Source organism: Hydra viridissima, unplaced genomic scaffold, assembly GCF_058129835.1.
Source record: "Hydra viridissima isolate aposymbiotic clone 2 unplaced genomic scaffold, HvirCarnegie_v1 scaffold_7, whole genome shotgun sequence".
In the NCBI taxonomy this organism is placed as follows: domain Eukaryota; kingdom Metazoa; phylum Cnidaria; class Hydrozoa; order Anthoathecata; family Hydridae; genus Hydra; species Hydra viridissima.
The window spans coordinates 17,685,814-17,701,034 of record NW_028324306.1 but is presented as its reverse complement, the minus strand read 5'-3'; the positions used below and the strand labels follow the sequence as shown (position 1 = coordinate 17,701,034).

The 15,221-nt window shown below is 29.4% G+C and overlaps 2 protein-coding genes and 1 pseudogene across 6 annotated transcripts; 1 reads left to right on the top strand and 2 right to left on the bottom strand.

Moving 5' to 3' along the window:
- The first annotated feature begins 62 nt into the window (after window positions 1-62).
- Window positions 63-6,649, top strand: LOC145183887 (uncharacterized). Of its 2 annotated transcripts, XM_090091990.1 has the most exons (10): window positions 63-321; window positions 722-1,084; window positions 1,478-1,611; window positions 1,722-1,908; window positions 2,236-2,437; window positions 2,529-2,650; window positions 2,732-2,906; window positions 5,748-5,908; window positions 6,065-6,367; window positions 6,449-6,649. In XM_090091990.1, the coding sequence occupies exons 2-10, from the start codon at window positions 1,045-1,047 to the stop codon at window positions 6,463-6,465; spliced, it is 1,341 nt and encodes a 446-aa protein (XP_089948116.1). In that variant the 5' UTR covers window positions 63-321; window positions 722-1,044; the 3' UTR covers window positions 6,466-6,649. The 2 variants fall into 2 exon arrangements, with proteins under 2 accessions (XP_089948116.1, XP_089948117.1); XM_090091991.1 differs by lacking the exon at window positions 722-1,084 and having other exon boundaries at window positions 80-321.
- Window positions 5,915-14,145, bottom strand: LOC145183888 (heparan sulfate 2-O-sulfotransferase 1-like). 3 transcript variants are annotated; one of them, XM_090091994.1, is made up of 2 exons: window positions 8,212-8,463; window positions 5,915-7,784 (listed from the first exon to the last, which is right to left on the bottom strand). In XM_090091994.1, the coding sequence occupies exon 2, from the start codon at window positions 7,765-7,767 to the stop codon at window positions 6,643-6,645; it is 1,125 nt and encodes a 374-aa protein (XP_089948120.1). In that variant the 5' UTR covers window positions 7,768-7,784; window positions 8,212-8,463; the 3' UTR covers window positions 5,915-6,642. The 3 variants fall into 3 exon arrangements, with proteins under 3 accessions (XP_089948120.1, XP_089948119.1, XP_089948118.1); XM_090091993.1 differs by lacking the exon at window positions 8,212-8,463 and adding an exon at window positions 13,415-14,145 and having other exon boundaries at window positions 6,561-7,784; XM_090091992.1 differs by lacking the exon at window positions 8,212-8,463 and adding an exon at window positions 9,049-9,104 and having other exon boundaries at window positions 6,561-7,784.
- LOC149886439 (uncharacterized) lies at window positions 10,163-12,523 on the bottom strand (annotated as a pseudogene). The gene is made up of 4 exons (XR_016453843.1): window positions 12,282-12,523; window positions 12,068-12,197; window positions 11,785-11,946; window positions 10,163-11,576 (listed from the first exon to the last, which is right to left on the bottom strand). The product of XR_016453843.1 is annotated as an uncharacterized LOC149886439 (transcript).
- Window positions 14,146-15,221: the final 1,076 nt, after the last annotated feature.

Here is a 15,221-nt window from a genome sequence, read left to right as displayed (position 1 = left end):
ATAGGGCCGTTTTTGTTGATTGCCGCAATGTGTGTAAATGCTTCAATAGGTATAGCATGCTCATAGAAGCTCGCTGGACGAACCTGAGCACCGATTGTTTTTGAATAAATGCGCAAAATAATGAGGAGTGGAATATCACAATTTTCTCTCGAATAATTTTATAAGAATGTGCTATAAAACCAAGTTACAAACAAGTTGTTCTACTTCTTATTGGTGTCACCGTCAGAGATTTTCCAGCTCTTCATTTCGTCGAAGGAATATGTGACAATTAAAAATTTATTAAAAACATTAGTCGCCCATTTCGCCACGCATGTTTTACAGGTATCAGTAGTATTTTTAATTGCAATTGTTTTATTAATATTTACAAATATTTCCATCATATATATATATATATATATATATATATATATATATATATATATATATATATATATATATATATATATATATATATATATATATATATATTATATATATATATATATATATATATATACAAAAAAGTATTTATCCCTGAAGTAAAAACAAAAGATAACATTATAGAATGTTGCAATAACCTTGTTTTCTATCAGGATAACTGATCTTGAAACAGTTAATTTTTTTTTTTTTTTTTTTTTTTTTTTTTTTTTTAAAGCATATTTGCTACCTTTAAGTTGATAATACTTTATAAAACAACATTTGTTATCCAAAAATTGGGTTGAATTCTTAAACTTCTCTTTAGTATGTCTCATTTCCTCTTACGTTCTATCTCACACTCCCTTCTAAACATTTTCGCATCAAACGAGTCAAACTTATTTTGTTCGAAAAGATACCTTTGTTTCATTTATGAACCACGTTAACAAAAATAACGTGCAAAGTAAGAGTGCCATATAATCATGCGTAAGTTTTGTTTACTAAATTTTCTTCCGACACCAATGCCGAAGACAGATCAAATCAGGCATATTTAGAAGCATAGATAAACAATAATGGCAGTGAAAACCGCGCTAAATGCTGTATTTGTATTAAACTGTTTGTAAATAGTTCATCAGCAGCATAAATTTGTAAATGGAACTACGGAGATTTATATTGAATACATACCTAATAAGTAAGTAGAAAATGATTGAGATAGTGATTAGCTGATAGCGGTGCTTTCTAAAAGTAGCATCACCTTGTAAGATCCTATGTCATCGTGAGAAGATAAATTTTTCTACTTTTTTTGCGCTTATTTATATTTAGTTAATTCATAAATAATTTGTGTACCCAGGGCTAAAAGATTTTTAACGTTTAGAAAGCGTGTATGTTTTTTATACTAAAAAAATTGATGAAAAAGTTTTATAAGAATCTTGTAGAATCCTAAATGTCTATATAAATTCTACAGAATTTCTAAGGAAATTTTTGTCCTGGGGACAAATTTCAAAAGACCAAGACCAGCAAGTAATTGTTTGACGAAAAAAATGGTATTTAAATAAAAAGAATCTTTAAACGTTTCTATTCGTAGGTTTGATGGTTAATGGCCATACAATCTTAGAGGAATACTACTGCAAAGATGCAACAATTGAATATGGAAAGTCCCTAAAAGCTGGAAACGCTGCTGGTCTATTCGACAATTACGGTACTGTAAAAAACATCCAGGTATGCAGATGTATCTTTTTTTTTTTTTAATGAAAAAAGCTTAGTGGGTTTGCATTACTGGCTATTCGCCTTTATTTTTCACATTAATAAATTATTTGGATTTGAAAAAGGAATGCACGCTGAAATGTTGCGACAATAAAAAATGCGATATCGCCATGCTAGAAGGAAAAACAAAACTATGCATAGGTGTACGGTGTTTTAACTCGTCCTCATGCGCTTCTGTACCAGTTGCACCTGGAGAAGAGGAACTTCAGATAGCACGATTAACTGAAAGAGGAATGGGCAATTTTACTGTGGGTGAGTTTTATTTACTTTTCTTAAAACCTATACGCTTTTGAAAACGTTTGCAAAAAAACGAATGCAAAAGTAAATGTACCTTACATATTTTTACACTGCTGACTATGCTTCCAGATTTTCTCGTGCTCCATACTTTAATTAGAAAAATATTGTAATAACCGTGTTTAACCTGCTGTTTTTTAATCTCCAATTTTTATCCAAACCCATATGTTGCCATAACTCTCGCCTGTCTAGACTTAACTATTTAAAAATTAAAAATCTGAAATTTACATTTAACCATTTAACATTTAATTTAAATATTTATATTACTATTTTATTTAAATATAGATAAAAAGACAAAGAAATTAAAGACGCACGAAGTTGAGTCAAGATGCCCTCATAATGAAGTGATGTATAACATGAAACTTACAGGCGGTCTGCAAGCTGGGAAGTTTACTGATATCGGACGTGTCAAAAGCATTAAAACTTGTATTCGTTACTGCTGCTCTGACGTTACCAAGTGCGACCTGGCTTTTATGTTAGGTAAAAGGTAAGTAGATATATAGTTGTGTCAATTAGCAAGTATCAAACGCGTTAACATTCCAGCGTTACAATTTTTTAACTTTACTCTTCGTCTATAGATGTTACTTGGTGAAATGCTACAGTGAGGAGAAATGCGTTCCTTTGCCTGCGTCAGATTATGCATTTGAACAAAAAATGGCATTTGTGTCTCCTTGGCTTTTTGAGAAAGAAAAGAAAATAAGTAATTTCTTAAAAACTTTTTTTTTTTTATCTTAAACGTAAGAATATTTCTTTGATTAAATCAGCTTGTTGCCGATTTTAGTTAAAGTGCCGTCAGGACTACAGCAGCATCATTTACAATGTACCCAATCAAAGACCTATACAAAATCTAAATTATCCGGTGGAACAGACGCTGGGAAGTATACTCATGTTGGAAAAGTTGAAAAAATGCATACTTGTAGTCGACGCTGCTGTGAGTCACAAGACTGTGATTTAGCGTAAGTTTTTTTTTTTTATATAAATTGTGGTGAATTAAAATCAAATAAGATAAACAAAATGGTTACCTAAAATCATGGGCGATAACCAAACTTTTTAAGATGGTCGACGAAAGCAGCCTTGAAAATCTTCATTTTTTAAATAATATGAATTAATATAAGTTAAAGACGTTGAAAGGCGTTCACAAAACCTTATTAAATTTTATCATTTCGTAATTTTAGTACTTTTAAGACATTTAGTTAACGTATAAAGCGAACATTTGTAATATATCTACAACGGGAGGGGATGCACCCTTTCTCTTCCCACCTCCCTTTGCTACTTACAAAAGATTTAGGCTCATGCCTAATTTGATTCTTCTTTTGAAATATATTATTAACATTATATATATGGGCAATTCCACGCAAGTGACGATAGTAACATTTGACGATTTTTTAGCCATTAAAAATTAACCAAGAATGGTATTTACATGAAAATTTCCAGAAATGTTAAATACTATTATATTATTAAGCATGCAAAAGTTAAATCATTCAAGTGTTCAACTTATTTGATAAATCAACTTAACGTAGCGTGACGGTCGTAACGCTTACTTTTTGACAAATCTAAACAAATAAACTTTGTCAATCTTTATGCAGCCATCAACTCAGTGAAAGAAAAAATCCTCTGCTGTGTTCTTTAACTACACATTGAACTTACTACATGGTGAGTTTCATAGATTTTGCTTGAAGTTTTCCGAGAATTTTATTAAGTTTTTTGTCGTGACGGTCGTAACTGTGACGGTCGTAACGAAAAAGCCAAAAATGAAAAACAACAAATAACGCAACGAATGACATAGTAAAAGCTGAATGATTATAAAAACCAATTAAATTATGTTAAAAAATATGAATTTTATAACATTATCAAGGTTATCCATGATGTTTCTTCAATACTGGGATCGTTTTATTTGGAGTAGGCAACAAACGCTTAATGCTATTTATGCTCCCTCTTTTTTTTTGTTTTATTAACTCTATTTAAATAAAACTCAATATCTAGGAGTATGTACTTTCTTATGCCTCGCAAATGTTTTAAGCCGGGAATCCAATATAGGAAAAAAATATCTTAGAATAGTAAATTTTTTTTACTAATATATAAGTTTTAAAATTGTTCCGCAACCCTATCACAAAATATAAGAGAATTTTGAAACCAAAAACTTTCTACTTTTTACTTGCCAGAAATGCATTTTGGTAATATTTGTAACGACTTTCACTTCTTCTATTTTATCAGCTATTAGGCCCAGCTTAGATTAATATCGTCTGTGTTGATAAAATTTAACATACGTTTTGCACCCATTTGATGCTAAGAGAAAGTCTTTAGCGTTTAAGACGACCACTTCACGAGATTTTACGCTGTTCCAAACAAATCGCTTTAATGACCTTCCTACTCCATCAACTGCTCCTTTACCGTGAGAGGTAGCAAAAAAGTTCCATTCTATACTTTGAAAATGGTATATCACAGCGCAATGTTGTATGAATTTGGCCATCTACGTATTTTTGAATTGAGTGCATGGACCATCACCCCATAATATAACTTTTTATATAATCAATGAAATAGAGGTCAAATATTTCACTCAACTATGTAGTAGTGGCGCGTTTTGTTTCATCATTATCGTCGGGTATTATTACAACTGATTTTGGCTCCAATTGGTAACAATAGATTACAACTGTAAATAAGGTAATAGTTGACTGCGACCAATAAGCAGCTTAAACAGCATCCTGATAACCACATGTATAGTTTTGTGAATAATCAAAGTGTATCAAAATTTGGTCTGGTTCGAGATTTTCTTTTTGACTGCAATATTGCTCAGAATGGTGCTTTTTAGTGAGATGATGCTCAGTAAACTCTAGTAAATTGTCGCGGAAATGTTTAAAAATACCTTTTATGTTTTTTTTAATGTTGACTGAGTACACAGCGATGATCTTCTTTAATCCATCAACTATAGGTGATTAAGGTATCCATTTCTCCGTTTTCGGGCAAAGAAACTTTCAATAGTTTACTATCATAGTTTCATTAGTTACTCAAAGTTTCAAAAAAAACTTTAACAAGTTTAGTAATAAGATGAATAAACAAACTTCAAATTAAACAATAAAAAAAACTGATTTATATCATAACTTAGTTTAAATGATGTAAATCGTTTGAAATGAATTAAATCGTTCGCGCTTGAAGTTTTTTTTTTTAAGTAAAGAAGCCGTGATGGGAAAACCAGCATATCGTGATGGTCGTAACGTACTTAGTAACATGTTGAAATGGGAATCTAAAGCACTTTAATGTTTTTTTTTTTTGAAACGATGATAAAGTATGTATAAGTATCTTTACTTTTACCATGGTTGCAGTTTTAAAAAGTTTGATACGAAGCATAGAAAAAACTTTTCGACTTTTTTTTGTGACGGTCGTAACGTCTAGTTTTCATTAATATGCTCTTCTTATAGACCTAGTTAGAGTTCGTTTTTATAAAAAATATTATGCATGGTGTTTAATTTTGCCTTTTAGTCAAACTTAGAAGTAATAGTTATTTAAAAAAACAGCACTGAATCTTTTTTCAACGCTTCACAACATGACTATATGTAAACGTCAAAAAATGCTCATATAACCCTTACAACTTTAAAAGTATGTTATAGTATAATAAAATGATTTTTTTAATAAATTTTTTTCTTAAAAGTATTTTTAAATAGCTGGAAAATAAATTTAATGCAGTTATTATAAGTCGTCGTGAAATTTTTTTTTTTTTCCCCCTCTTTTACGTGGAATTGCTCATATAATATATTGTTTTGCAATATTAAATTTTAAAACAATTCTTTTGTGTGTGTTAGTTATCTGTTTGGAAAAGACTGCTTTCTTGTTAAATGCTTTAATGAAGAAGGGTGTAGAGTTGTACCAGACGAAGACTCGATCAATGATAAAGTTATGCCGGTACTTGAAAAACAAGTGCAGTACATAATAAGAAGAAAGTTTGGAGTTCATCTAAATCAGGGTAAAATTTTAAATGTAACTTTTATTCGTAAACAATTATTTCCTTTGAACGTTTTGCTCCGATGCTCATTATGCCACATTACGCTTTTTTTACCTTTTGAACTTTTGTTTATTTTTTTACGTATGTTTTCATTATTCATAAATCTTTATGATTAAGATGGAGATATAGTAGAGAAAAAAGATAGCTGCAAACTTGACGGTAAAATTCGTAATGCAACAGTCTTGGAAAAAGGCATGTTGGCCGGAAACCTAAAAACCCAGCATGGAATTGACCATATTACCGGCTGTATCGAGAGATGCTGCAAAGAGAAAAATTGCCATGTTGCTTTAATGCTTGGAAAAAATTGTTATTCAATGGAATGCGTAGATGCTAACGCCTGCAAACCTAAGATGGCTCCTGAAAAAATAAAATTTGAAAATCCTGTAGTTGCATATGTAAAAAGAGGAACCACTACGATGGGTATTATCCTATTTTCAATACTTTACAAATTTATTTTTGAATTAATACTATTTGCTAAATTAAATCTTCCTTTATTTTCAGCTCCACCATCAAAATGATCTCAATTAACGAAATAGATGTTCGTAAACGAATATTAGAAGAATTTGTGATTATTTGTGATAGGAAATTATTTCTTAAAATATTCTAACTATTATTTCAAATTGAGAATTGTTAAATGTAATATATGATTATTGTTGTATCATATTTTCTATAAGACTTGAATAAGCGCTAAATTGTTAAAAAGCATTTTCTAATCTATTTTTTTTGCAGGTATCCCATTGTTTCAAAAATCTCTTTTTTGCAAACTCATAAAGCAAAGTGTCTGCTCTGTTTCTATTTCGGATAAGTTCAAGTATAAAGGGCGAGATTATCATACTAATCTTGTTCTCCTTGATCCTTGGAAGCTCTTTCGCATAACTAGAATAATCAAAAAAATTTGGTAATCGCATCTTTATGATTTTTAAAAACAAATTAACTTTTTCAAGTGTTCCAACTACTGCGTAGTAATGGACCATGTTATATTTAGCTTTTTGAAGTGCTTTAAAAGAACCCGTTTTGCAGTAGGGATTTGGTCCACAAAAAAACCTTGTCATAACATTATCTTCGCAGCCTCGGTGCTGGTTTTGTACACAGTCGAGTAAAGTTTCATTAAATTGTCCTGATTGCTTTAGCTCTTGAATTCGAAACGCTCGTCTCAGTTTTTCGTTTCTCATGTAGTAATAATGCGAGACAACTCTATCGACGGGGTTTCTTAGCAAATTTATGTACGTGTATTGCTTATTTATGCGCAACAATTTCCTAAAGAAAAAGTGAGCAACAAATGCTGTTAAATTGTACGCATTTGCTGTCTTGTATTCTATTACTTGAGGATAAGGAAACGAGTCTCCTGTGTTATACCAATCTTCGGTTGTAAACTTATGCAAAGTGAATCGGAGCTCTGCAGACATACGTGTTAGTAATTCTTCTATTGTAGAGCTACCTGTCTTGAAAATCCGGTTATACAGCAATACCCTCGGGTAGATTGTATCGCAAGTAATGTTAGTAAAGAAAATAATGTTTCCGATAGTTTCGTTTAGTTTTGGAAATATTTCAGCGTCATAAGTAAAGTTGGTTTTAAAATGTCTTTTTAAAGAGATTTTGTAATTTTCACTAGGGTTTTTCTCAGTTAAAAAACCTCTCTGGTCATAACTCGTAATATTTCTTCTGAAATGTAAATTAAAAAAGCCGATTACTCCAGTTTGGCTTTCTGTTAAAGATAATGACAATGGTGAAAACAAATTGTGGAAAAAAATATCATTTAAATGATATGTAGCAAGAAATGCAACTCCAAGTAAGAACAAGCCCTTGATCTTCGTAATCATAACACAGTGATTGCTACCTATAACATGAAAAAGTTTGTCAAAAATACTAAAAGGTTCTATAATAATTAATATACTAATGTAATTCTTATATACTAATAATATCCTTTTATTGTTTAATTTTTGTTTTTAGTTTATAGATATACTTGTTTAATTACGGTAAGATGAGAATGTATACGAGTTTATCGCTATCGCTGGATAAAATTTGAATAAGATGTCTAAGATGTTTTTTTCATTTCATGTAAATTAAACTGTACAAATATACACGCAAATGCGAAATAAAAGTCAAATGTTTGAAGAAGATTCGTTTAAAAACAAAATACTTCTTAATTTGATAACGTAATTAAAGATCTTTTGATTAACACAATTTATTAGAGTGTTATGAAACGATTAATAACAGTTTGGTTACATTTAATAACCGAGCAAAAAAAAAAAAAGTTAATCTACCCCCACATTGAACATGGTGTCATGATCTTCGATGCCGTGTTCAACGATAAAATTTTAAACTTATGTTCTGCCGTATAAAAGCTTTAACTCTTGATTGCTTATTGACACAACTATAAAAACGAGAGAGATAGAAAATTTTAAATGAAACATTCGATGCTAATCTTGAATCGAATTACTAAGTTCTAAGGGTCTGCGTTCCGGAATCGTTTTCTCGAAATGAACCGGGAAATACGTAACGAGACGAGAAATGTCCTGGAAAAAAATAACGAGACAAAGGAAAAAGCTGTCCCGGAATAAAGTTATAAATCGAGAAAATAATTTTATCTCGGAATTTAAAAATTGTGTCCCGGATATCATCGTCTCGTCTCGAATAAAAAATAACGAGACACAGATGCTTACTAAGTTCATACAGAATTTAGATTTCTCAATTTAGATTTTTTTGTTGCTTTGTTTTGAGTCATTTTTACCTTTGTGAATACGAGTATGAAGATGATGACGATCATTTAAAATTATCAACGAATAAAATTAACAACTAAAGAACAATTATTAACTGATAAACTTTATGCATAGTGTCCCGAAAAACTCCAAAAAATCACTTTCTATGATTATATAAAATGTTATTCGTTAATTTTGAAAATCATATTGCGATTAAATACCGTTGGCTGGGACAGTTAGTGTTAATTTGAACAACCAATAATTTAAAAATTAGTTCTGACGAAGAACTATCATGAAATTATTGGTTTTACGACTAAAAATTTTATTAAGAATCAGCTAATCAAATCAATCATTTAATCAAATTAAAACTTTAAGTATTTTGAAAAGATAAAATAAAATTACCATTTCAGCTCATGTTTTTATATATTGTCGTTTTCTGTTAAAAGGTACAGAAAAGTGTTTGCATTAACATTAAGTTGTGGTTTTGATGTTTGGCTGCTATAACACTTTAAAGCAGCTGCTATAAAATTGCGTTGCTATGCATTTGTTGTAATAAATAAACAGCGCTAAAACGAAATTATGAACTTTTACATTACCACTTGATTATGCAATTTTTATAACTTTAAACTTTGACCACGATGATTTAATTAGATGCAAAAAACTACTTTATTTGACTAAAAAATAATCTGACCATAATGTCTTTTAAAAAAGGGTGATTTATCAGCTAACAGGCAGAGCAGTAAACACAATTTAATAGGCGAGGTTCCTTTGACGAGGAAGGGGGGTATGGTCATGAAAAATTTGAAAATAATAACCTTAAAATAACTAAAAAAAGTTTTGGTGTTTTTAAAATAACTAAAATAACTTAAAATAACTTAAAATAACTTAAAATAACTTAAAATAACTAAAAAAAGTTTTGGTAAAAAAAGATATGGTGTTTGGTGGTCATTAATGACCACCAAACACCATATCTTTTTTTACTTCGCTATATAATTTCTAAAATATCTAGAAATTATATAGCGAAGAGTTAATATTCAAAATGCAATAACTGAGTCTAACATTGTTTATCTTGAGAAAATATTTAACTGAATTAGGGACTTTCAAAAGGGGTGGTTTCGGCGTATGAGACTTCGGTGAAATAGGGGATAAATGAATCCGTCATAGTGAGCCATAAAAACCGCCAGGTTCAAGTTTTCCCAACCTCTAATTTTTTTTTCATATTAAAAGTACTGGTTAGATATGTTATTTTTTTGTATTGGACAAATCTAAAGTCGATCAGAAGTAACATAAAAACTTATTTTTTTACCCTATTTACCCCCCCTTCAAGTGATAAAGTTACCCCCTTTATGATGATATTGCCTCCTTTCAAAAAAAAAATTTTTTATTTGATATTTCATTATCCTCCTTAAAACAATCCTTACTTTTTCTAACTAATCTTAAACTGAAGTGATTTAAACTCCTTTTACACCATTATAGCAATAATTAAAAGAAAAAAATACAATAAATGCAACAAAAATAACACAACTACTTTTATATTACAATATTTACATCTTATCTAAACAAAAAGTGGCAGTAGCAGATTTCAATCGTTTAGCATAATCTTTATGTTCAATCCTTCGCTTGTATTGAGATCAACTGGTTTGAAGGCATTATGAACAGCTTCTCCAGTCTGTTCAGCATATGATCCCAGAGAACAACAATTAAACTTCAGAAATGGGAGAATATGACAGACAACTATATGGACTTTCCAAGTAATCTTCAGCTCTGTATTTAAATGTATTTTTGCATATTTCTGTAGGTCACAAAATGATACTTTGAACTCTTCAATAACTGAAGAAGTATTGCTGCCAAATTCGTATCCAAAGGTGCACTCTTTAACCTTTGCAAACTTTCTGAGGCAATAGGCAATAAATTAGTTTGAGATGCTAACACATCTCTTTCTAAAACATCTACTTTTTCCAGAGGTTTATTGGAATTGTTCCCATCAAAGCCTATCCCATGATAACCTCGAAGTAAGTACAATGTTCTTTTAGCCAATTTTTAAAAAGAGGCCAATGATCTAAAAGTAGTCTACCAAGTAATGTCACAATCCCTATAAGAAGATGTAACTCTGGTGGAGGGACTAAGTGATTTATTTCATCTTCAGCATTTTTATCTAAATAAACAAGTCGAGGATTAATAACATTTTAAAAATCTTTCATCTCTAAGCGCTTTGCCCCATTTTCAACAAATAAGTTGTACCAATGATCAAAAGAACCTAATGTTCTCAAAGTACCACTTTCTAGGGAACATTCGCCTTCACACTACAAGCAGGCATATTTACCTGAATGAGAAGACAAACCAAAGATGCTGCTAGCACATTTTAAGGTGATATGTAACATCATTCAGATTTAATCTACTTAAGATTTTCTGCAAATTTCCATTGTCTTCACAAACATCTTTAACAATAGCAAGAATAAAACACCTTTTAACTCCACTGTCAATGTTAATCTCATTTTTATTTGTTTGATCAAAGGCATTTACAATTACTTTAAGAAATCCTTGACCTCCATTAATTTATATACGTACCATACTGGAGAGAGGGTCCAATCCTCTTTCCATTAAAATTCTAAGAATAAATTCAGAAGTGTCATGGATAAATACTACATGTCTTATTACAATTTCATCATTCCAAATAAAGTTATCTTGTTCTATTTTATATTAAGATTCAATTTCTTCTTGTAATGATGTCATCATACTAATTACATTATTTCCACAACAGTAGATGATCCCAGATTCTTAAGGAGACTTGATATCCATTTTTTTGTTTTACTTTTGTCAATTCCAGTACAGAAGTTAATTCCATCACTGTTTGAAATGATATCTGATTAAAAACTTTCTAGAAGATTTTTTTTCTTTAGTTCCAACAGTTAAAGTTAACGGATTTCCACCTTAAGGATAAAGTATAAGTAATTATATGTATATTTAACCTACCCCTACTTTAAATTTACAATGCAAACATTTTGAAAAAGTTGTTAGCAACCTATACAATTGCTTAGTTAAAAGCCTCTACTGAGTGTTCTATATATGCATTTAAGTTTTATCTTAACATATAAACCCTTTTTAATTATTTAAAAATGAAAATAAAAACTTACACACCTGTAGATATTTTAAAGGACTGGCCTCTCTCAATGCCTTCTTGTTCCATCTTGTTTTTTATTATGCTTGAAGCAACTTGCTCAAATGATGTGGGATAAATAGATTCTGACAAATTAATTAAATTCAAAACACCCTGACTAGAACAACAGTTGTTATGACATCGTGAAGAATAAAATCTTCTCTTAAATTAATATACGCTTAAAGGTTTTTTATTGAAGTTTATAAATGAATATTTGATAACTTTTAATTTACTTATCAAGTAACTTATTATTAATTCTTTAACCTCTTGCAAGGAGAGTAAAGCAGCAGCTGCATATATTTTTTTTCAGAGATACAACATCTTTTGTATTAATATGAGATGATTGTATAATATTACTAAGCTCAGTACTATGCCTTATTCTTGATCTGTCAACCTAATTCAAAATTAGTATTTTATAAAAAATCTTTATCTTTACATGTATTTATCATTTAACTTAAATAAGTTTTAAGTCATATACTTGAGAAACTTTACTTATCCAGTTTGAAAGATAAGTATTTGTTCCCTTTTCCAGCAAAACGATGTTTCTTCTGCAACTTGAACAAATAACATCCGGACAGACATTAATTTTGCAATGTACTCAGGGTAAATATACTCCTTGATTTTATTTGCTACAGATGGTCGCACTTTTACTAAAGATTTTGAATATTTACCTTTTATTTCCAAACAAACTGCACAAACAGACTGTTTTAAATCAGCCATCTTTACCGTATGATGTTTTTTACTTAAATCATTTCAAAACTATTAAAGAAAAAGAAGCCAAAGTGGTGGATTGCATTACTTTTGAGGCTTAATTTGTAGGCTTTTTTAATTTTTTTTAAAACTTAAAATACTAACTCTTCTGATCGACTTTAGATTTGTTTTGCACTTGAAAAAGACTTACACAAACTGCATTTACTTTTTTAAAAAATAAAATTAGAGGCAGGGAGAAGTTGAACCTGGCGGTCTTTATGGCTCACAGTGCTGTAATTATAACATAAAAAATTTAATATCTGTTTTTTGAAAATAAAATATGGATGATACTTTACTTAAAAAAAGATAGTATAAAATGGCTAAAACAGACCATGGCTTATCAACAAGTGGCACTTTAGATGAATTACATATAAGAATCAATAAATTTAAACTGTATCCATCCCTAACTGAAAAACTAAAAAGAAAGGCAGAAAGAATTTTTGTATTTAAAACTTTCTTGGATCCTAGAAATATCCCGCCTTTAACTGCTCCTTGGACTAGTGACAATTCATTGTATCCTTATATAACTTCATCTATGTTTAAAAAGTATGCTTCAAATAAAAGAGAAGGCAGTTTGGGACAGCAACAAAAAGGATATATTATTTTAACAAGCAGAAAAATTGTGACTGTTAAAGTTTTAACAGATTTTAGTTTACCTGATACGTTGTTTGTTAGAGGACTTATAAAAAAATCTTACAGAGAACAAATTCGTCCTGCTGTAATTTTATTTTAAAACAACTTTTCACAAAAAGCTTATTGTGAATGTCCTGTTGGTGTCAGTGGGCTATGGTGTCATGTTCTTGCATTTTTATTATTTTTAAAGCACTTTTATGAAACAAAAGAAAAAATATTATCCCTTACTTGTACCAAACAACTTCAATAATGGAATTGTCAGAGGTTCAATACCTTTGGTTCCACTTCATCAAATTAAACTTACTTCAGCACATTTTGCTTAAAAAAAACAAAACAAATAAAAACATACACGAGGAAAAAATTATTGTTGCAGACCCAGGAAATTCAAAATTCAAAAGAGATATTCTAAAAATGAAACTTAATATAAAGTCTATAATAAAAGATACACAAATTCCTTTTGAATTGCATTGTTACAAAGTTTTATCTAAGTCAAGTGTGAAGTCTTCATCACTTTTTGACCACCTTAATTATCACTCCACAAAAATGGCTGTATGTTGCTTGATGGATCATGATTATGTTTAAGAAAATCAAACCTATAATGCCAACCTTACTTTTCCAGATACTAAAAAGTTAACCACAATAAAATATTATAATAATCGTGTAATGGAAAGAAAAATTTATAGTTTTCCTAAAAATAATATAGTATGTACTTTTGGAAATTCTACTAATACAAAATCTACTGAAGAAAATAATATTCCTAAAATAACTATAAATAATAAAAATATTTTAACAAGCACAGAAAACAATTTTCTATCTTCGCAACATATTTGAAATTGTATTCAGCAACACATACAAGAAAATGCAACAGAATAAAATGTTAACATTCAGAACATATACTCTAATGATCCTAGTGAATATGCAAATTATAAAAATGTTGAGCAAAATTCAGACGCATGGCTAAACATAAGAAAAAACAAAATAAATGGAAGTCGACTTCCTGCATTGTTAGGTATATATGGTAAAAAAAAAGTTTGAATCATATTGGAAAATTCAAAAAGAAGGACTTAATGAAAGTGATTTATTTAATAACTGCTTTTTAAGGTATTTAAATGATGAAGGTTTATTATCTGCTATAATATTATGATATGATAATTTTGTTGATTATGAAAGTAGTTTTTTGTTACATTTCAACTTCTTTTAGTTATTTATTTTTAGATTTTTGGAGAAATTATACTTTTATTTAAAAGGGTTTATTTTCATTTTCTAGTCTATTGATTTTTAGATTAGCTTCTTTAAGTTGTTCTTAATGATTTATTGTTTTTTAATGAACTAGATAAGATAGAATTTAGCTGCAATTTTGAAGGTTGACGCTTAAGTTTAGGAAAATATTTTGAAACTATTCATTTAGTAGGAGATTTCTGACATAAATGCACAATAATAGTTGAAGTTTCTTGATGAATTAGGTTGTTAACAATATCTAATTTTTTTTCATACGAATTCAATTTTTTGTTTATCAAAGGGGTGTTGGTTGTCGTTTAAATTGAATAAAACATTTATTATATTTATGTTGGTATTACTGCAGTTAAGAAAAATTCGAAATGTTTAAAAAAAAGTAAAGAAAAGAAGAACCTGGTACAAAAGATAAGTAAAAGCAAGGATTTTTAAATTGTTTTATTTTTTCTTTTTCTTTATTTTTAAATTGTTTTAATTTTTAAATTGTTTTATTTTTTCATTTGCATTATATATCATACAACATAATTATGTATGTGAAAATCAATTTTATTGACTAATAATAAACTGAATAATTTGTTTATATTAAGTAAATAGTTTTTCTTAATTAACATGGACTAGGTAAATTCTTGTTTAGATGGCTATGTAACCTGTTGGTCATTACAATGTTTGTTACTGTTGATGAAACCCTGGCTTAACCAGGTGTGTTGCAATAGAATTGGTGCTTAATTGAGCAACACTTTTCTATCTTGTGTGTCTCATTAGTATCCTCTGTAATTGACAAATAAAACAGCTATTTTAATAG

What these genes read in the sequence shown, in the direction of transcription:
- LOC145183887 (XM_090091990.1), top strand. Translation starts at nt 1,045, where the DNA reads ATGGAACTACGGAGATTTATATTGAATACATACCTAATAA. An exon ending in ATTGAATACATACCTAATAA is followed by an intron (nt 1,085 to 1,477) that starts GTAAGTAGAAAA and finishes TTCTATTCGTAG; the next exon opens with GTTTGATGGTTAATGGCCAT. An exon ending in TGAGAAAGAAAAGAAAATAA is followed by an intron (nt 2,651 to 2,731) that starts GTAATTTCTTAA and finishes TGCCGATTTTAG; the next exon opens with TTAAAGTGCCGTCAGGACTA.
- LOC145183888 (XM_090091993.1), bottom strand. Translation starts at nt 7,767, where the DNA reads ATGATTACGAAGATCAAGGGCTTGTTCTTACTTGGAGTTGCATTTCTT.